The 21,407-nt window shown below is 43.0% G+C and overlaps 1 protein-coding gene across 1 annotated transcript; it reads left to right on the top strand.

Moving 5' to 3' along the window:
• Positions 1-2,519: 2,519 nt before the first annotated feature.
• On the top strand, positions 2,520-21,061 carry LOC144591610 (lethal(3)malignant brain tumor-like protein 1; the record flags this gene model as incomplete). The annotated part of the gene is made up of 6 exons (XM_078395667.1): positions 2,520-2,558; positions 3,807-3,858; positions 5,532-5,685; positions 8,586-8,718; positions 17,244-17,358; positions 20,967-21,061. Coding segments are annotated over exons 1-6 (588 nt in total), but the record flags the coding sequence as incomplete, so codon positions are not given.
• Positions 21,062-21,407: the final 346 nt, after the last annotated feature.

Raw genomic sequence — 21,407 nt, 5'->3', positions numbered from 1 at the left:
TCAAAAAAGGACGATCAGTTTAAGGCCATTATTTTTTGGTGTTTGAATCATGCTGTGTTTGCAACTTATAAACATATTCTCCTGTATGTGCACATTAAGTGCGAATCAGAACAATTTCCAATTTGAGAATGATTGAACCATTAAACACATAAAAGAAAGACATGACATTTGCTGGACAGAAAGAAGAGCTGGTCTAAACTTTTGATTCTTCTGCAGTCCTCTTTTTTATAGAACTGGCACTTTGTGAGACCTGTGCGACTGCCATTTGAGGAAATTGTTTTTGAATGGTTTTGATATTCTGTTTGCAATGCATACATTTTATGGTTTGAAGCTTACAGTTTCCTGGACCTATCTCACTGCTGGTAGTGGTGGTAATGGAATCACTGCTATAATGCATCTATATTAGGTTGTAATTTCTGTTTTAGACATTTTCCTTTGGCGGTCTTCCAGAATTGGAATGCCTAATAATTGATAGTTCACAATTGGTGTGGTTTCAATTTTATGATGTTCAGCACAAAAGAAAAACTGAACGGAGCCCCGATTTCCCCGTTATATCATACTAGACCAAGTGGACCCGTTGGGCCCAAACCTCTCCTGCATTGGTGCAGCACCCTCTCCTCTCCCACTCCCCTCTCCCCCTCCTCTCCCCCTCCTCTCTCCCCCCTCCCTCCCTCCCTCCTCCTCCCCCTCCCCTTCCACCCCCCCTCCCTCCCTCCTCTCCCCTCATCCCCTCCCTCCCTTCCCCTCCTCCCCCCTCATCCCCTCCCTCCCTTCCTTTCCCTTCCCCTCCCTCCTCCTCCCCCCCTCCCTCCCCCTCCCCCCCACTCCATCCCCTCAACCCCCCTTATCCTCACTCCTCCCCCCTCCCTCCCTGGGAGATAGATTTAGGCGTTACAATGTGAATAACTTTAAAAATATAACACCAATTTCAATAAAACTACTTGCATTACCATTAAAACGATGACGGTGAGTAAGGTGGGCCTAAAATTGTCACACTATCGTGTACCGTTTTGACTGTCGTTCGATCACAAACAAACAAACAAACGAGAGTTTTAGTATATAGATGAATGGTCATTCAGAAGCAGCAGAAGGATGATGTGTTGCATTTGGTAATGTAACGTGATACAAGTATCCTGGAATAAAAATGCCACAAACATCTTTCAACTCAGTTTTGTACGGAATAAACTATATTTCAAAATTACAAATATTTTCTGTGCTTTGTATGTGACTATCACCAGAATGTGATTGATGGTATGATCACATTTTACTAATTACATCCTTGTAACATAATCACTCAATGAATAGGATTGATGGTGAATTAAATAGTAACATTAAACCATAAAAAGAGAGAAAGCAAGATTAGTATAAACTTTTTTTGTGAGTTGATAGCAGCAATAAAGGGTTTCATGTAAATGTTGACCTCTGCATATAAACTCCTGTTATGTCAAATAGATTAAGCACTTGAAGAATTTTGATGTAATGGTCATGGTAGAATGATTTCAATTGTGCAGGAATAGATTTTCCTGTCTCATCTCCTGGATACATTAGCTCTGGGGATGGAGTTATTCTTTTGTTATATAAGAAAATAACTGCAGATGCTGGTACAAATCGAAGGTATTTATTCACAAAATGCTGGAGTAACTCAGCAGGTCAGGCAGCATCTCGGGAGAGAAGGAATGGGTGACGTTTCGGGTCGAGACCCTTCTTCAGACTGATGTCGGGGGTGGGACAAAGGAAGGATATAGGTGGAGACAGGAAGATAGAGGGAGATCTGGGAAGGAGGAGGGGAAGGGAGGGACAGAGGAGCTATCTGAAGTTGGAGAAGTCGACGTTCATACCACCGGGCTGCAAACTGCCCAGGCGAAATATGAGGTGCTGCTCCTCCAATTTCCGGTGGGCCTCACTATGGCACTGGAGGAGGCCCATGACAGAGAGGTCAGACTGGGAATGGGAGGGGGAGTTAAAGTGCTGGGCCACCGGGAGATCAGTTGCGTTAATGCGGACCGAGCGCAGGTGTTCAGCGAAGCGATCGCCGAGCCTGCGCTTGGTTTCGCCGATATAAATAAGATATAAATTCTTTTGTTATGTCTGAGTCACCATTTAACATGGAAGATGGTGGAATTCATATCTCCACATGGTGCTCAGGTTATCAACCTGTCTTAGTCTCAAATATCTCTATCAACCTATCAAATGTCTCATTAAAAAAGAAGGATGAGCTCTGAGCACAAGAAGAACATTTGATTGGTGTCTCATTACTTGTCCCAGATATGTTCCAAAATGAAGTTTCATTACTATTGATATTGCAAGAATCCAAATTGAAGATTTGTTAATCTGCACATGTTCTTGCAGCCTATTTTGTTCCAAGGTAAAATTCCTGGGGCCAGAATGAAAGATGTTAAGTTATTCTGAGCGCTTTCAGTGTCTTACCTCCAGTTTGCTATTCTGAGCGCTTTCAGTGTCTTACCTCCAGTTTGCTTAATAAATACTGAAAAGTATCAAAGGCAATCCTCTCTTCACCCATGGTCAAACTTCATTTCCAATCAACGGTCACTGAACTGGTTGGTTTACACGACACGACACTTAAATCGCTCTAAGAATCTGATATAAACACAGATTTGTGTAGGAAGGAACTACAGATGCTGGTTTACACTGAAGATAGACACAAAATGTTGGAGTAACTCAGCGGGACAGGCAGAATCTCTGGATAGAAGGAATGGGTGACATTTCGGGTCGAGACCTTTCTTCAGACTTTTTGACCCGAAACGTCACCCATTCCTTCTGTCCAGAGATGCTACTTTTTCCACTGAGTTACTCCAGCATTTTGTGTCTAAAAACATTGATTTGTAAGCATTGACACTCCCTACTGTTGCTCCAACCCCATCTCCTGGAACTTTACTGAGGAATGCCATCAGTCTGAAATTCAATTCTGGAAAGCGGATTACTTGTTGTCCTTAGTGTAATTTCAGGATGGCATTTATTCTGTCTGCTCAGATACACCAGCTTCAACTAATATTTCACTAGTTTGTCCAAAGGAAGCTTTAGATACTTACATGGCTCTCAACGCAAAGGTTTGGCAATGGGCCGTGAACTGTCTTTTCCTTTTACTTTTAACACCTGGCATTTTTGTACAGTGAAGTAAAATTAAGCAAGGAAGTTAACATCCACAATGCAAATAGTGAGTTTTGCCCCACTGAGCTGTTCATATTTAGAAAATATATATAACATTTGAAAAGCACAACTTTAAACACATTGCAAAAAAATAAGTCAACACAATAAATTCCAAAACAGATTATATCACCAAATGTACGTGCTGCTCCTGAAGAGGGTTTATTCTTGTTAATTCCCCACTGTCAGTTTGAACTGCTATCATAACGTTTAAGAGACATTTGGACAGTTTCCTGGATAGGATAGGTTTACAGGGTTATGGGCCTAGCATAGGCAAGTAGGAATAGTGTAGATGGGGCATGTTGGTCGGCGTGGGCAAGTTGGGCCGAAGGGCCTGTTTCCACACTGTATCACTCTATGACTATCAACCTCCAGAGAAAATAATCTGAGTTTGGACAACCTCACCTTATAGTTAATCCCTTCCAATCCAGGCAGCATTCTGATAAACCTTTTCTGCACATCCTCCACATACTTCATGTAATGGGACTACCAGGACTCCATATAATATTCCAAATGCTGCTTAATCAAGGTTTTATAAAACTGCTGTATGACATCCTGATTCTTATACTCGATGCACCAACTGATGAAGGCAAGAATTCCATATGCTTTCTTTACCCGTCACCTTGTTTTACCGCTTTCAGGGAGCTGTAGACTTGGACCTCAAGATCCTTCTGTACATCAATTCCGTCAAGGGTCCTGCCATTGTGTATTTTCCCCTTATATTTGACCTCCAAAAGTGCAATCCCTCACACTAACTCAGATTAAACTCCACCTGCCATTTCTCAACCCCTACCTGGAACTGATTTATATTCCACTGCATCCTTTAGATTTAGATTTAGATTTAGAGATAGAGTGCGGAAACAGGCCCTTCCGCCCACCGGGTCCAGGCCGCCCAGCGATCCCCGCACATTAACACTATCCTACACACACTAGGGACAATTTTTTTAAATTTTTACATTTGCCCAGCCAATTAGCCTACATAACTGTACGTCTTTGGAGTGTGGGAGGAAACCGAAGATCTCGGAGAAAACCCACGCAGGTCAAAGGGAGAACGTACAAACTCTGTACAGACGGCGCCCGTAGTCAGGATCGAACCGGAGTCTCCGGCGCTGCATTTGCTGTAAGGCAGCAACTCTACCGCTGCGCCACCGTGCCGCCCTTCCTTGAACATCCTTACCTACTAGCCACATTTCTGATTTTTGAATCATCTTCAAACTTAAACCATGTATGATTTTGCCCACGTTATTTATATATATCACAAACTGCAATGGTATCAACATAGATCACTGTGGAACACTTCTGTTTACAGACCTCCAGCCAGACCGTCAAACTAGCACCTAGAGCCTCTGTCTCACCTCTTCCTCTCACCTCGAAAAACTAGCTACCTCTTCAGTCTCAGTTTTGATACAAGGTCCCAGCTTGAAACATCGACCATCCCTTTGCCTGCACTGATACTGTTGGCCCTCTGAATTTTGTCAGCAATTTACTTATTTGCGCTCCAGAATCCAGCATCTGCAGTCACAATTTTAGAATACTGAATGAGGGTTAGACGTTTTTAAGGACACTTTTGCATCTGTACATCAAATTGTGTGTTTCTGTTGCACTTCTGGTGTACAGAATGTGTTAAACTAATAAACTATTGTCACGAAGCAGAAGGAGAAAAGGATCAGCATTAGCTGGGCTGAAAATTTGAAGGTAAGTTTTAAGGTACTTTGAACATTTAAGAAGTAACAACAAGGAGGATGTCCTGGGAAATAATTCTCTGGATGCATTCCACCAATTGAAGGTAACCTCATTCATGGACAAGAATGTGAGAAATAAAGCTTGGATTGATGCCAAATTAAATAGGGGAACAGTGAGATTGTAGTTGCCAATGATCATTGGCACATGGCACGGTGGCGCAGCGGTAGAGTTGCTGCCTTACAGCGAATGCAGCGCCAGAGACTCAGGTTCGATCCTGACTACGGGCGCCGTCTGTACGGAGTTTGTACGTTCTCCCCGTGTCCTGCGTGGGTTTTCTCCGAGATCTTCGGTTTCCTCCCACACTCCAAAGACGTACAGGTATGTAGGTTAATTGGCTGGGTAAAATGTTAAAAAAATCTTTTTTTAAATTGTCCCTAGTGTGTGTAGGATGGTGTTAATGTGCGGGGATCGCTGGCGGTGCGGTCCTGGTGGGCCAGAGGGCCTGTTTCCGCGCTGTATCTCTAAATCTAAATCTAAAAAAATCATCAAAGCAAATCTTTGTTAATCACTGAAACCATTCAAACTTGAGACTGGCATAAAACTAACTGTGCAGGTACAAAACAAATTATTCCACATTTATTATCGTATTGCTTTACTTATTGTTTTCTTATTTTGTGTCACAGCAGAAGTCATTACTGAAGATGGTTGCACAAATGATTTGCCGAACACGCACGGCGTCTGCTGCTGTGAAAACTGTGGAGGATATGGGACAGTGAACAAGTTCAATAAGTGTGATCATTTCTGTGGAACATTTTATCAACAGTTATATGAAAATGAGTAGGTATATTGAAAAGCTGCTTTGATGAGTTTTAGAAAATCGAATTCTAAAATTAGGACCTTTTATTGAATACTGTTGGACCGGTTAATAGAAGCAGAGTTGTGATTAACATTACGTATAAGAAAATAACTGCAGATGCTGGTACAAATCGAAGGTATTTATTCACAAAATGCTGGAGTAACTCAGCAGGTCAGGCAGCATCTCAGGAGAGAAGGAATGGGTGACGTTTCGGGTCGAGACCCTTCTTTAGACTGATGTCAGGGGGGCGGGACAAAGGAAGGATATAGGTGGAGACAGGAAGACAGAGGGAGATCTGGGAAGGAGGAGGGGAAGAGAGGGACGGTGGAACTATCTAAAGTTGGAGAAGTCGATGTTCATACCACTGGGCTGCAAGCTGCCGAAATATGAGGTGCTGTTCCTCCAATTTCCGGTGGGCCTCACTATGGCACTGAGGAAGCCCATGACAGAAAGGCCAGACTGGGAATGGGAGGGGGAGTTGAAGTGCTCGGCCACCGGGAGATCAGATTTGTTAATGCAGACCGAGCGCAGGTGTTCAACGAAGCGATCGCCGAGCCTGCGCTTGGTTTTGCCGATGCAAATAAGGACTGAGCGCAGGTGTTGAGCGGTTGTGTGATTGCTCTATCCCTGCCATTATGCATCTAAAGTTGCACTTTCATCCATATCTCTATTGTCGCTTTGGCAGATTGTTCCCTCCATATTAGATGTTCCCAGCGCTGCCTCAGCCATCTTCTGTATTTTAAAGCAATATTGATCCAATGCCTTGAAATTAATAACTGAATAATGGGGATTTTTGAACATGACTTGACAAGTTATGTTGGATTACAGATTGTTGCTAGTGGTGGCCCATGGAACTTCAAGGATTTGTCGCTCTGAGTCACTGGTTTTTGTTTTGAACCTTTCTCAATTGACACAAATGTGTCACATTGCACTTTAGAGGATTGTCTCAATAAGTAGGTAGGATCCTTGTCACCAAGGAGTGTGCGATGGTCACTCAAATCAACTTGGCCCTTGGTAGCTGCATCCATTCCAGATCGATTGGCGAGGACAAGATTTCACCATGTGCTGCAAGGCCAGTCATGTAGCGAAGCACTTCAAGACTTACCCATGGTCACTTGTGGCACTCTAGATGATTCTCTTTCTCCAGCCCAAATGCCACCCCATATACTCAATATTCCTTTTCAACTTGCACCATTCTGTTTCCACCTTTAGTGAGACTCTTCTTCTGATAAAATAGGACACATTCTTCATGGTGATCTCATTGAATTATGAAAAATTCCAACAGAAGCTTGTATCTCTCCTAGTTGGGATATCTAGCAGCAGGGATCACGGTATCAAAATAAAGAATTTACCATTCAGGACATTCATGAGACGAAACTTATTCACACAGACAGTTGTGAATCCTGTGAATCTTTAGAATTCAGTACTTGGAGGTGGTGGTAACTTTGGCACTGTATACTCAGGTAGAAGAAGGGTCTCGACCCGAAACGTCACCCATTCCTTCTCTCCCGAGATGCTGCCTGACCTGCTGAGTTACTCCGGCATTTTGTGAATAAATACCTTAGATTTGTACCAGCGTCTGCAGTTATACTCAGGTAGACCTTAGTAGATTTTGGAATGTTAAAGGAATTAAACTACGTGCAAAGTAATGCTGAAGTAAAAGATCAAATTGAGTGATTGTTCAATTGCAATGGCCCAATTGTCTAACTTCTGTTATTTCTTATTATTAGCCATGACGATGTAGAAGACTGATGTGCTGGCTTAATGGCATCAAATGGCTGTGTAGGCGTTTGTAAGACTGTTGTTAGTCAGTGGAATAACATTTCTAGTTCAACGCAACACTCCATTTCTTAGTGCAGAGATGGGATGGATGTACCTTCTCATGCTCAGTTCCAAAGTTGTTGTTGGGCAATCCATATGGTTTTATTCTTGCCATTATTATTCTTAGCAATATGATAGAACTATGTGGGTTCTCTCTGGGAGAAGTAAGGTGCCAATAACATTGTTAAGTTTCCAGGATATCATATCAGAGATAGCATAAGGATAACTAATTTCATTCCCTGTAAAAGCTGGGAACCAAATGGGTTTTATGGCAATCTGGTACTGTCATAATCAGGTTATTAATTCTTATGTTTTATTCCAGATTAATTTCATTAACAATATTTAAATCTTTTTGCTGCTATAATTGTGATTTGAACACATGCCAACGATCATTAGTTTAGACCTATGGATTACCAGTCCAATAACAAAACCATAGGCTATTGTATTTCATAAATTAAGTCAGTCAATACATTAGATAGAAACAAGGAACTACAGATGCTGGTTTACACAAAAGGACACAAATTGCTGGAGTAACTCAACGGGTCGGGCAGCATCTCTGGAGAACATGGATAGGTGATGTTTCCGGTGGGGTTCTTTCTTCAGACTGATTGTTGGTGGCGGGGAAGAGAAAGCTGGGAGAGAGGAGAGGCAGGACAAAGCATGGCAGGTAAAAGATGCACATAGGTAAGAGGGTTTTTTGATAGGCAGATTGTTGGAATAAAGGCCAGAGACGGAAGCAAATGGTGTGAAACAGAAAGATTGAAGATTTGCAAATTGTGAAGCCAGAGGAAGAAATGTGAGGGGGAGGGAACAGGTCCGAGTCCAGGTGAGGCACAGAGGGGGGTTGAGGGAAGAAGAGAAGGGGGAAGAAAGGTGTGGGGGGAGAAAAAGAGGAGGGGGATTTGTTAAAGGCTACCTAAAATTGGAGAATTCAATGTTCGAACAGTATATACTTCAGTCTAATTTAATGCCTCAAAAGTTTAATATTGAAACAAAGTTGTGTATGGTACTTTTGAAACTTGGCTAGATAAACTGAATTTAACTCAAGATTCTTTGACAGACAATCCATTATGGCCCATGTACCGGTGAAGCAAAACACCAGTGTAATATTGAAACGGACAAAAAAACGGAAGAAAAAAGTGAGTGTGAACCCAAAAGAAGAATCTGAAGAAGATTTTGAAGATGACTACATGGTGTGTTATCTATATACTAAAACTCTCGTTTGTTTGTTTGTTTGTTCCTGAACTACAGCCAAAACGGTACACGATAGCATGACAGTTTTGGCCCACCTTACTCACCGTCATCCCTTTGGTGCTAATGGAAGAGGTTTCATTGAAATCGGTGTTATATTTTTAAAGTTATTCACATTTTTAAGTTTAAATCTATCTCCTAGGGAGGGAGGAGAGAGGAGGGAGGATAATGGGGGGTTGAGGGGGATCGAGGGAGGGGGAGGGGAGGAGGGAGGGAAGGGAGAGGGGGAGGGGAAGGGGAGAGGGGGAGGGGAAGGGGAAGGGGAGAGGAGAGTGGGAGTGAAGAAGGGAGGGAGGGGAGTGGGGGGAAGGGGGTGGGGGAGGGGAGGGTGCTGCACCAATGCAGGAGAGGTTTGGGCCCAACGGGTCCACTTGGTCTAGTATTTTATAAATATTTACCTCCTTCGACAGGGGTATATTACTACGCAGTGACATTTCTGAAGTTTGCTGCTTTGCAGTAGTCTGCTTTCCATATTTTGCTTATTTAACAACTTTTATATTGGCAGGATGGAAACTGCTTTGAAAACAGAAATTCAGCACATCAGGCAGCATCTGTGAGGAGAGACCGAGTAAATGTCACAGGTCATTGGCCTTTGATTCGAGCTCACTGAGCTCCATAAAACCTCTGTTTAATTTTATGATGAAAGGTCATCAGTATGAAATGTCCCGTCTCCACAGAAGCTGCCTGACCTACCGAGTGTTTCCATCTTTTTCTGCGTTTATTTCAGATTTCCAGTTTTTTTTTGATTTTTTTAATGATGGAAGCTACTTTCCACCAACATTAGACCTATATTTTAAGTCCCCAATGCATAAAGTCGAGGTAGACTCAAAACCTTTTGGAGTCCCATGCGTAGAGAAGTAAGGTAGAAGAGTTAGAAACACCCCTAACGTGCAACATATATCATCATATCCTAACACATAGAAAATAGGTGCCATTCGGCCCTTCGAGCCTGCACCGTCATTCAATATGATCATGGCTGATCATCCAGCTCAGTAACCTGTACCTGCCTTCTCTCCATACCCCCTGATCCCTTTAGCCACAAGGGCCACATCTAACTCCCTCTTAAATATAGCCAATGAACTGGCCTCAACTACCTTCTGTGGCAGAGAATTCCACAGACTCACCACTCTCTGTGTGAAGAAATGTTTTCTCATCTCGGTCCTAAAAGACTTCCCCCTTATCCTTAAGCTGTGACCCCTGGTTCTGGACTTCCCCAACATCGGGAACAATCTTCCTGCATCTAGCCTCTCCAACCCCTTAAGAATTTTATATGTTTCAATAAGATCCCCCCTCAGTCTTCTAAATTCCAGCGAGTATAAGCCTAGTCTATCCAGTCTTTCTTAATATGAAAGTCCTGCCATCCCAGGGATCAATCTTGTGAACCTTCTCTGTACTCCCTCTAAGGCTAGAATGTCTTTCCTCAGATTAGGAGACCAAAACTGTACACAATACTCCAGGTGCGGTTTCACCAAGGCCCTGTACAACTGCAACAGAACCTCCTTGCTCCTATACTCAAATCCTCTTGCTATGAATGCTAACAAACCATTCGCTTTCTTTACTGCCTGCTGCACCTGCATGCCTACTTTTAATGACTGGTGCACCATGACACCCAGGTCACGTTGCAGCTCCCCTTTTCCTAATTGGCCACCATTCAGGTAATACTCTGCTTTCCTGTTCTTGTCCCAAAGTGGATGTTCAACAGTTCAACAGAGCTTTATTTGTCATTCGGTACCAAGGTACCGAACGAAACTACATAGCAGTCACACACAAAAAAGAACACAAGACACATGACCCCAACACATAACGTCCATCACAGTGACTCGAAACACCCCCTCACTGTGATGGAGGCAACAAAACTTCCACTCTCTTCCCCACGCCCACGGACAGACAGCTCGTCCCCGACCGACCCGCACAGTCCCCGCAAGGGGATGTAAGTCCCCGCGGCCGAGTCGCACCGGGCGCTGAGACGTCTCGCGGCCGAACCGGGCGGTGGAAGGCCCCGCGACCGAGCCGTGCGCAGCTAAGTCCCGCGGCCGAGCCGCACCGGGCGATGTTAAGTCCAGCGGCCGAGCCGCACCGGGCGATAAAAGGCCCCGCGGCCAAGCCGCACCGGGCGATGTTAAGTCCAGCGGCCGAGCCGCACCAGTGATGAAAAGTCCCGCGGCCGAGCCGCGCCGGGCGATGTTAGGCCCCGCGGCCCGGGCACTGTTAAGTCCAGCGGCCGAGCCGCACCAGCGATGTTAGGCCCCGCGGCCGAGCCGCACCGGGCACTGTTAAGTCCCGCGGCCGAGCCGCACCAGCGATGTTAGGCCCCGCGGCCGAGCCGCACCAGCGATGTTAGGCCCCGCGGCCGAGCCGCATCGGGCGATGGAAGGCCCCGCGGCCAAGCCGCACCGGGCACTGTTAAGTCCAGCGGCCGAGCAGCGCCGGGCGATGTTAAGTCCAGCGGCCGAGCCGCGCCGGGCGATGTTAGGCCCCGCGGCCGAGCCGCACCCCGCGCCGTGAGGAAGAGACCTAAAAGAGAAAGGTTTCCCCCACCCCCCCACCCACACCACCACCCCCCACACATACACAACCAAAAAAAAAACAAAACATCCCAACACCGACACACAACAACAAAAAAGGAAAAAAGACGAACAGACTGCTAGCGAGCCGCAGCCGTTAGGCGCCGCCACTTCCGCAGGTGTTAACACATCTAACCTCATCCTAACACAGATGTGACCTGGTTCCACGAAATTTGAGGCCAAATTATTCCAGCCCAGCAAAGTCAGGAAAGTGGCCTAATAAATTTTGCGCTATTATTTTTTTGTCAAAACATATGTAAATATAGAAATGTGATAAGGCGATGCAGAAAATCTACAGATTTTTCCAGGTCTTATGAACATTGCAATACTTGACTGGAACTGATAGTTAATTTCCCTCGCTGGCTGTAACCACAGTATAAATATTTATTTGCCAACCAAATGCACACACTCAATATTAACTGATTGTTGAACATGTTTTAAAAATGAGTCGAGTGAGAAGCAAAGATTTCACTGATAATGCAACATGAGAGAATACAAATGTATTTACTGCTGATACCCAGTGTTTACTCATCATGATTGCTTTGATTCCAACAGCAGTCCTGTAATTGCATTTTCTTCATTCAAAAACAGCAGTGCACTGAACAATACAATAATCCAAACAATGGGTTGGAAGGCACTTTTCATTTGAAAATACTTTCCTGTGAAGAAAGCATTTCCAAATACCATGGGTGGGCTGTGAGCTTGGGTTTTGTTCTCTCTGCTAAGTAACGGGTATTGTTAGACTTTTACTCTTCCAATTTCATTCCAGTGTGCTACATGAACTTCCAACTCACTATAATTTGTATTGCATTTGCATCTGTGAAATTAAATAGATTCTCGTACGGAGATGTCGGGCGATCTAATTCAATGGGCTTGGCCGCATGAAATTTCCAGGTGGCATGATCACTGGTGCAGTTGATATTGAAACTGCCACGTGCACCATGTGGGACTGTAGGCCTCTGCCAATACATGTCAGTGCTAGGAGTTCAGTTAATGGACACCATTAGCTATTTATACTTGGATTTGTCACTCTGCATATGTCATTTCATAAAGTCATAGAATCATACGGTGTAGAAACATGCCCTTCGGCCCAACTTGCCCACACTGACCAACATGTCCCATCTACACGTTCCACTCACCTGCGTATGGCCCATCTATCTCTAAACCTGTCCTATCCATGTACCTGTTCAAATGTTTCTTAAACGTAGCGATGGTACTTGCCTCAACTACCTCTTCTGGCAGCTCATTCCATATACCCATCACCTCTTGCGTGAGAAAGTTACCCCTCTGGTTCCTATTAAATCTTTCCCCCTCACCTTAAACCTATGTCCTCTGACTCTCAATTCCCCTCCTCCGGGCAAGAGATTCTGTACGTCTACCCGATCTATTCCTCTCATAATTTTGTACACCTAGCATAAGATCACACCTCCTCCTACTGCGCTCCAAGGAATAGAGTCGTAGCCTGCTCAACTTCTCCCTGTAGCTCAGGTTCTCGAGTTCTGGCAACATCCTCGTAAATGTTTTCTGCATCCTCTCCAGCTTGACAACATCTTTCCTATAACGTGGTGCCCAGAACTAAACACTATACGCTAAATTCAGCCTCACTAACATCTTATATTACTGCAACATGATCTCTCAACTTCTATCCTCAATACTCTGACTGATGAAGGCCAATGGGCCAAAAGCCTTTTTTGACCACCCTATTTACCTGATTAGTACGGGTGTCAGAGGTTATGGGAAGAAGCAGGAGAATAGGGTTAGAGGGAGAGATAGATCAGTCATGATTGAATGGCGGAGTAGACTTGATGGCCTTATTCTGCTCATATCACTTATAATCTAATTATCTACCGGTGATGCCACTTTCAAATAACTTGTGCCTGCACTCCTAGATCCCTCTGCTCTACAACACTCCCCAGAGCCCTACCATTCACTGTGTAGATCCTGTTCATAGAAACAGAAACATAGAAAATAGGTGCAGGAGTAGGCCATTCGACCCTTCGAGCCTGCACCGCCATTCAATATGATCATGGCTGATCATCCAGCTCAGTAACCTGTACCTGCCTTCTCTCCATACCTCCTGATCCCTTTAGCCACAAGGGCCACATCTAACTCCCTCTTAAATATAGCCAATGAACTGGCCTCAACTACCTTCTGTGGCAGAGAATTCCACAGACTCACCACTCTGTGTGAAGAAATGTTTTCTCATCTCGGTCCTAAAAGACTTCCCCCTTATCCTTAAGCTGTGACCCCTGGTTCTGGACTTCCCTAACATCGGGAACAATCTTCCCGCATCTAGCCTCTCCAACCCCTTAAGAATTTTATATGTTTCTATAAGATCCCCCCATAGTCTAAATTCCAGCGAGTATAAGCCTAGTCTATCCAGTCTTTCTTCATATGAAAGTCCTGCCATCCCAGGGATCAATCTGGTGAACCTTCTCTGTACTCCCTCTAAGGCTAGAATGTCTTTCCTCAGATTAGGAGACCAAAACTGTACACAATACTCCAGGTGCGGTCTCATGTTTGACTTCTCAAAGTGCAACACCTCACATTTCTTTGTATTAAATTCCATCAACCACTCCTCAGCCCACCTGCCCAACCAGTCGAAATCCTGCTACAATTTATGACAACTATTTTCACCATCTACAGTACCACCCACTTTTATGTCATATGCAAACTTGCTAATCATGCCATGTACGTTTTCATCCAAATCATTGAGACAGATCTCCAGTCCGAAAAGCAGCCTTCCACCATCACCCTCTGCCTCTTTCCATGAAACCAATTTTCTTTTGATTTAGCTATCTCTCCTTGAATCCCATTGGGATCTAACCTTCTAACGCAGTCTTATATATGGATCCTTGTCAAATGCCTTGCTGAAATCCATATATACAACGTCTACAGCCCTGCCTTTATCAACCTTTTTGATCACATCATCAAAAAACTCAATCAGATTTGTGAGACACGACCTCCCATCTACAAAACCATGCTGTCTATTCCTAATCAGCCCTTGTCCATCTAAAAACATGTATATCCAATCTTTCAAAATATTCCCTAGTAACTTTCTGCCCACAGATGGCCTGTTGTTCCCAACCTTTTCCCTGCAGCCCTTCTTGGAATAGAGGCATAACATTTGCCACCCTCCAATCTTCCGCACATCGCCTGAATTTAATGAGCACTCATACATCTCCACCAGGGCTCCTGCAATTTTCTCTCTAGCTTCCCACAGTGTCTTTGGAGATATCTGATCTGGCCCAGGAGATTTGTCTCCCTTCTTACACGTCACGACCTTCAACACCTCCTCGACCCTAATAGCAAACTGCTCTCAAGCCACATCCAGTGACTGCCCCAATTTCCTCAGTCCCCGTGTCTTTCTCCAAGGTAAAAATAGAGGAGAAATACTCATTGAGGACCTTGCTCATCTCCACGCGGAGTTGACCGCTTTGATTCCTGAGGGGGTCCCACTCTCTCTCTGGTTAACCTTTTTCCATTCAGGTATTTATCAAACCTCTTGGTTTGTCCTTAATGCTATCTGCCAGAGCTATCTCCTGTCCCCTTTTTGGCCCTCCTAATTTCATATTTAGCTTAGTTCCAAACACCTCTCCAGGGATATACCTGATTGCAGCTGCCTAGACTGTCTCATGCCTCCTTCTTACTCTTGACCGGAGCCTCAATTTATCTTGCAATCCAAGCATTCTTGTGTTTGCCCACCTTTCCCTTCACTCTAACAGGGACCTGCATGTCCTTAACTCTTGTCAGCACACTTTTCTGACCTTCCTTTTCATTCAAACAACCTACCGGAGTTGTTCAGCCTCAAAGTTAGCATTGCCCCAATTTAACACTTTGACTCGTGGGCCCGTTCTGTCCCTATCCATAACTATCTTAAAACTAATAGCACAGAGGTCACTGTTCCCAAAAGGCTCATCCAAGAACACTTCATCCTCTTGCCCATCCCAATTTCCCAAGACAAGATCAAGTGTTGCCCTCCCCATGTGAGGCACTCTACATATTGCCGGAGAAAACACTCCTGAACACATTTAGCAAATTCCACCCCGTCTAAACCTTTCGCTCTACCTTCACCCGTGTCGCCTGAAGCATCTGTATCCTGGAACATTGAGCTGCCAGTCCTACCCCTCTCTTCACCAGGTTTCCATAATGGCCACAATGTCGCAATCGCATGTACCTATCGATGCCCTAAGCTCATCTGTCTTACCCGTCAGCCCTCTTGTATTAAAATAAGTGAAATTTAATCTAACATTTCTTCCTCTCTCTCTCTGTCTTTCTCCTGCCTATTCTGTTCTCTATACTTTCATCACAATAGACAATAGACAATAGGTGCAGGAGTAGGCCATTCGGCCCTTCGAGCCAGCACCGCCATTCAATGGGATCATGGCTGATCATTCTCAATCGGTACCCCGTTCCTGCCTTCTCCCCATACCCCCTGACTCCGCTATCCTTAAGAGCTCTATCTAGCTCTCTCTTGAATGCATTCAGAGAATTGGCCTCCACTGCCGTCTGAGGCAGAGAATTCCACAGATTTACAACTCTCTGACTGAAAAAGTTTTTCCTTATCTCCGTTCTAAATGGCCTGCCCCTTATTCTTAAACTGTGGCCCCTTGTTCTGGACTCCCCCAACATTGGGAACATGTTTCCTGCCTCTAACGTGTCCAACCCCTTAATAATCTTATACGTTTCGATACAAAACGCTTCTTACCAACTTCTAACCTCTCACCTGCCGTGGTCCAAGATAAGATATTTTTATAATACTTTTGAATGGTGGATTTCTCATATCTATTTTGCTTGGCTCCACAACTACAAGTATTTTATGTCTCACTGAACAGATACACTATTTAGTCACCCTTTGTGCAACATTCTCCAGATTGTACCCTGCCGTTGCTGTCACCAAACCCTTCTCTGCAGATGGGTTGCATTGCGTTGCTTTTTGATAAAGGTGGCATCAATGATGCAGTGGATTTGCTGAGGATAGGGGGAAGGGAGGAAGAAAATCCTGGTTGGTATATCAAAATGCTGCATCAAAATGATGAGAGATCACAACAAAGGTGGAGTAACTGGAAGAAATGCTGAACTGCTCAGCTTGTACACCACCCAAGATTACGAAAATCAACATTACTTGCATGTACAGGATGCCAAGAAGAAAAGGAGCAACAGTAGAGTATTATATTGAATGTTTGTGATGGTTAAAAAATAATTACAGTAATATAAACCTGAAATGTAATTGGGTAAATTTTGCACCATAAAAGAATTGAAACAATGATCTGAGAATGTGAGAATTGTTTCAGCAAAGAAAACAAGATCTACATTGAAAATGCAGCAAAGAGAGGTTTAAAGAAGTGAAATGATCAGCTTGGTGTAAACCTAATCTTCAGAGATAAGAATTGATTACCATGAACTACAGAGAATTATGTCAAGCAAATTGTGAGAGCTTTGGTCGGGAATTAAAGGCTTCGAGCTAGCGACAATTTCATCAAGTATTTGAGCAATGTTGCTTAAAACCTTCATGCTTAATGTTGCATGTAATATTTCTGCACATAATTTATTTCATGCAACATTAGCATTTGATAGGGAAATATATAATAGTATATTACAGTGATGATATGATTAAAATTAAAAGCCCTTTTGGGTCATTTTAATTTCAAGTTATTGTGTGGTGACAAAAAAAAAACGCTTCTCTGGTGCAAATTGCAAAATCATTTGGTGTTCATGGGGTGTTAATAAGTTTTGGCCAAATGTAGAATAAATGATTTCTGTTACCACAGAGACTGAAGACCTGTCACTTGTGATGTTATCAAACAAGGTGCAAAATTCAAGTTTAGAAAAGGCAGATTCTGATGCTTTCTTTCGTAGCTGCATTTCACAAGTAGAACACTGTTAACTTGATTATGCTGCAGGAGGAAGTGCAAGGTGATGGGAAAATGAAGATTAAAATGCCTGCAGTGTTGGCAGACCGCAGTAGCTTCAAAAACAGTGGACTTTCTGACCCAGATTCCAGGCTTTCTATACAGGGTATTCAATACTTTTTATTTGAACCAGATTGCATTATTCTTGCTGGCAGCATGTTGCATTCATTTATTGTAACTTGTTATTCAATTTGTGGCTTCCTTATGTTATATCTTCCTTAAATCATAAATATTAAACTTTTGGTATCTGTTGCTGATGTTTGTAGCTGCTATTTTCTTTTGGTCTGTTCATGCTTGGTTCAAGGGACACTCTGTAATGGTTGCAATCAAAGTCCAGTCCAAGCAATCAGAAGTGAGTTATTTTTACTTCAAATTATTTTTTAAATCATTTTTAGAATCAATTCTTTTTTTTGCTTGTAACCCATGTTGATTGGCATGACTTCATAAAATAAGCCTGGAATAATTGGAATAAAATTCAGGTGTCGTTAATAGATAGGCATTCTTTAGTGTAAATTTGCCACTTATGTCATAGTCTCTGTGTCATAGTCACTGTCTCTGTGTCAAATAATTCTTCAGCATTTATTTGTTTTGTTAATTATCGCCACATTTCCAACCTATCCTTTCACTTTCACATCCTTGATGTTGATGTCTTCCAAAATGTTGACTTCATTTCGTTCCAATTCAATTTCCACATATTGAAATGGGTCTTATTGAAGTCGCAAATTATGCGTAACTGTGATGATCATTATCTATTTTTTCTTGTCCTTCCCAGTGTATATGTAGCCATGAGAACAGTCAATCCTGAACTCCCACAAAACTTTGCCATCATTGTCCAGTTGGGTGGGATTGCAGTCACTTAAAGTCATGGAGCATGGAAACAGGCCCTTCGACTCAACTTGCCCATGTCGACCAAGATGCCCCATCTACACTAGTCCCACCTGCCTGCATTTGGCCCATATTCCTCCAAATCATTCTTATCCATGCACCTGTCCAAATGTCTTTTACATGTTTTTACATTACATGCCTCAACTACCTCCTCTGGCAGCATGTTCCATATATTCACCAACCTCTGTGTGATAAAGTTGCCCCTCAGGTTCTAATTAAATCCTTCCCCTCCCACTTTAATCCTATGTTCTCTAGTTCTGAATTCCCCCAGACTGGCTAAAACATCTACCCTTTCTATTCCCCTCATGAACTTTTTTTTCCAACTCTATGAGCCTCCTGCACTCCAAGGAATAAAATCCTAGACAGCCCACCCTCTCCCTCGAGTGGATCAAGTCAAGTCCTCAAGTACTGGCAATGTCCTCATAAATCCTCTTTGCATTTTCCAGCTTAATATCTTTCCTTTTGCAGGGTGACCAAAACTGAACACAATTCTCCAAATGTGGTCTCACCAATGTCCTATATACCCACACCATAACCTCCCAACATCTGTACTCAATACTCTGACTGATGAAGGCCAATGTGCCGAAAGCCTTTTTGACCACCCTATCTACCTGTGATGCCACTTTCAAGCAACTGTACCTGCACTCCTCGATCCCTCAGCTCTACAGCACTCCCCAGAGCCCTGCCATTCATTGTGTAGGCCCAGCCCATGCTAGAGTTCCCAAAATCCAACACCTCACATTTCTCTGTATTAAATTCTAACAACCAATTCTCAGCCCGCCTGCCCAACCGATCAAGATCCTGCTACAATTTTTGACAACTATCTTCACCATTTACAATACGACCCATTTTTGTGTATTCTGCAAAATTGCCAATCATGCAATGTACTTTTTCATCCACATCACTGTTATAGATGACAAACAGCAATGGCCTCAGTACCGAACCCTGAGGCACGCCTCCAATCTGGAAAAAAACCTTCCACCATCACCCTCTGCTTCTTTCCATGAAGCCATTTTTCTTTCAATTTTAGCTATCTCTCGGATCTCATGGGATCTAACCTTCTAAAGCAGTCTACCATGCAGATCCTTGTCAAATGCCTTGCTGAAATCCATATCTACAATGTCCACAGCCCTGCCTTTATCAACCTTTTTGGTCACATCATCAAAAAACTCAATCAGATTCGTGAGACATGACCTCCCATGTACAAAACCATGCTGACTATTCCTAATCAGTCCGTGTCCATCTAAAAACATATATATCCTATCCCTCAAAATATTCTCTAGTAACTTTCCGCCCACAGATATTAGGCTCAGTGGCCTGTTGTTCCCAACCTTTTCCCTCCAGCCCTTCTTGGAATAGAGGCACAACATTTGCCACCCTCCAATCTTCCGCACATCGCCTGTATTTAATGAGGACTCGTAAATCTCAGCCAGGGCTCCTGCAATTTTCTCTCTAGCTTCCCACAGTGTCTTTGGATATATCTGATCTGGCCCAGGGGATTTGTCTCCCTTCATACACGTCACGACCTTCAACACCTCCTCGACCGTAACAGCAAACTGCTCTCAAGCCTCATCCAGTGACTGCCCCAATTTCCTCAGTCCTCGTGTCCTTCTCCAAGGTAAAAATAGAGGAGAAATACTCATTGAGGACCTTGCTCATCTCCTGTGGCTCCACGCCGAGTTGACCACTTTGATTCCTGAGGGGTTCCACTCTCGATCTGGTTACCCTTTTCCCCTTCAGGTATTTATAAAATTTCTTGGGGTTATCCTCAATGCTATGTGCCAGAGCTATCTCCTGCCCCCTTTTGGCCCTTCTAATTTCATTTTTAACTTGCTGCTCAGTTCCAAAAACCTCTCCAGGGATGTACTTGATTGCAGCTGCCGAGACTGTCTCATGCCTCCTTCTTACTCTAAACCAGAGCATCAATTTCTCTTGCAATCCATGCATCCTTATGTTTGCCTACCTTTCCCTTCACTCTAACAGAGACGTGCATCACTTTAACTCTTGTCAGCACATTTCTCTGACGTTCCTTTTCGTTCAAACAACATACATCAGTCAACTGGAGTGAGTTCCTGTCTCATACCCTCAAAGTTGGCATTGCCCCAATTTAACATTTCTAACTCGTGGGCCTGTTCTGTCCCTATCCATAACTATCTTAAAACTAATAGCACAGTGGTTACTCATCCGAAAAGGCCCAAACCACATTGAGACATTAGTGTTTTAAGTACTATAGAGATAAAATCAATTTTGCTGGGACATAGTAATTCCCATGAGAATTAATTTAGTATTAAGAGTTTGAAGGGAAAATATATTTCACTAGCATTTGTTTTGCAAATAAACAGTAGCATGGATTATTGATGAAATAGCAAAGCATTTGAGGTTTTAAGATGATAGTAGATGACTTCCTATTAGAAAATACGATCCAGAATAATTTGTTTTGAGAGTAAAATCTCAAAACTGATGTGGAGATTAACACTTCAGCAATAAAAAATAATTAAAATTATAATTACAGAACAATTGCTGATCATTTATTTATTAACCATTTTAGATCAGTAAAATTGCTGTGAAAAAACAAGAGGTGAGGAGCTTTATTTTCCACCATTACAGAGCCTGAGTGCCTTTGTAACATGATCAGAGTTATGGTTATTGCAATGATGAATCCGTAATCCTAATCATGATGCTGAACTCTTTCAGTTACCCAGAACCAATTTTATTTGCGACAAGCTGATAAAATTTAATTCCTCTAATATCATATTTGCTTGCATAATATAATACTGAACCTTTTATTTCTCATTTGCCGTGACAAATTTTATTTCTTTTTCTGATTAGCAAAGCCACCCTCTGGAAAGAAAAAACCCTGGTCATGGGTAAAGTATCTGGGAGAAGAAAAGGCATTAGCTGCACCGCCAAAGCTGTTTAATAAGGTATTAATGTCTGGATTCAGGATGAATAATAATTTCTAATGTACTAACCTCACTTTATCTAATTTAATCATATTCATGCAATTTACCAATATCCTTAAAGGACTTATAACTGTAAGGTCACATTTCTGAAATGAGTCACACTTCATAGTTTTGTGTCCACTGACCAAAGTATTATGATTGATTTAATGAAGCACAATTTAACATCTAAAGCTGCTTCTGATGTATGACCATTTTATAGAGTGGATAATTTTCATTTGGGCATGTAATAATACTTCATTTTAATATTTAAGTGATATGATAACATTTTAATGGCACATTTTGTGTCTTTGTGTGAGGCTTTTTTCAT

This window comes from Rhinoraja longicauda, unplaced genomic scaffold, assembly GCF_053455715.1.
Source record: "Rhinoraja longicauda isolate Sanriku21f unplaced genomic scaffold, sRhiLon1.1 Scf001219, whole genome shotgun sequence".
Taxonomy (NCBI): domain Eukaryota; kingdom Metazoa; phylum Chordata; class Chondrichthyes; order Rajiformes; family Arhynchobatidae; genus Rhinoraja; species Rhinoraja longicauda.
This window is presented reverse-complemented; position numbering and strand designations above follow the sequence as displayed.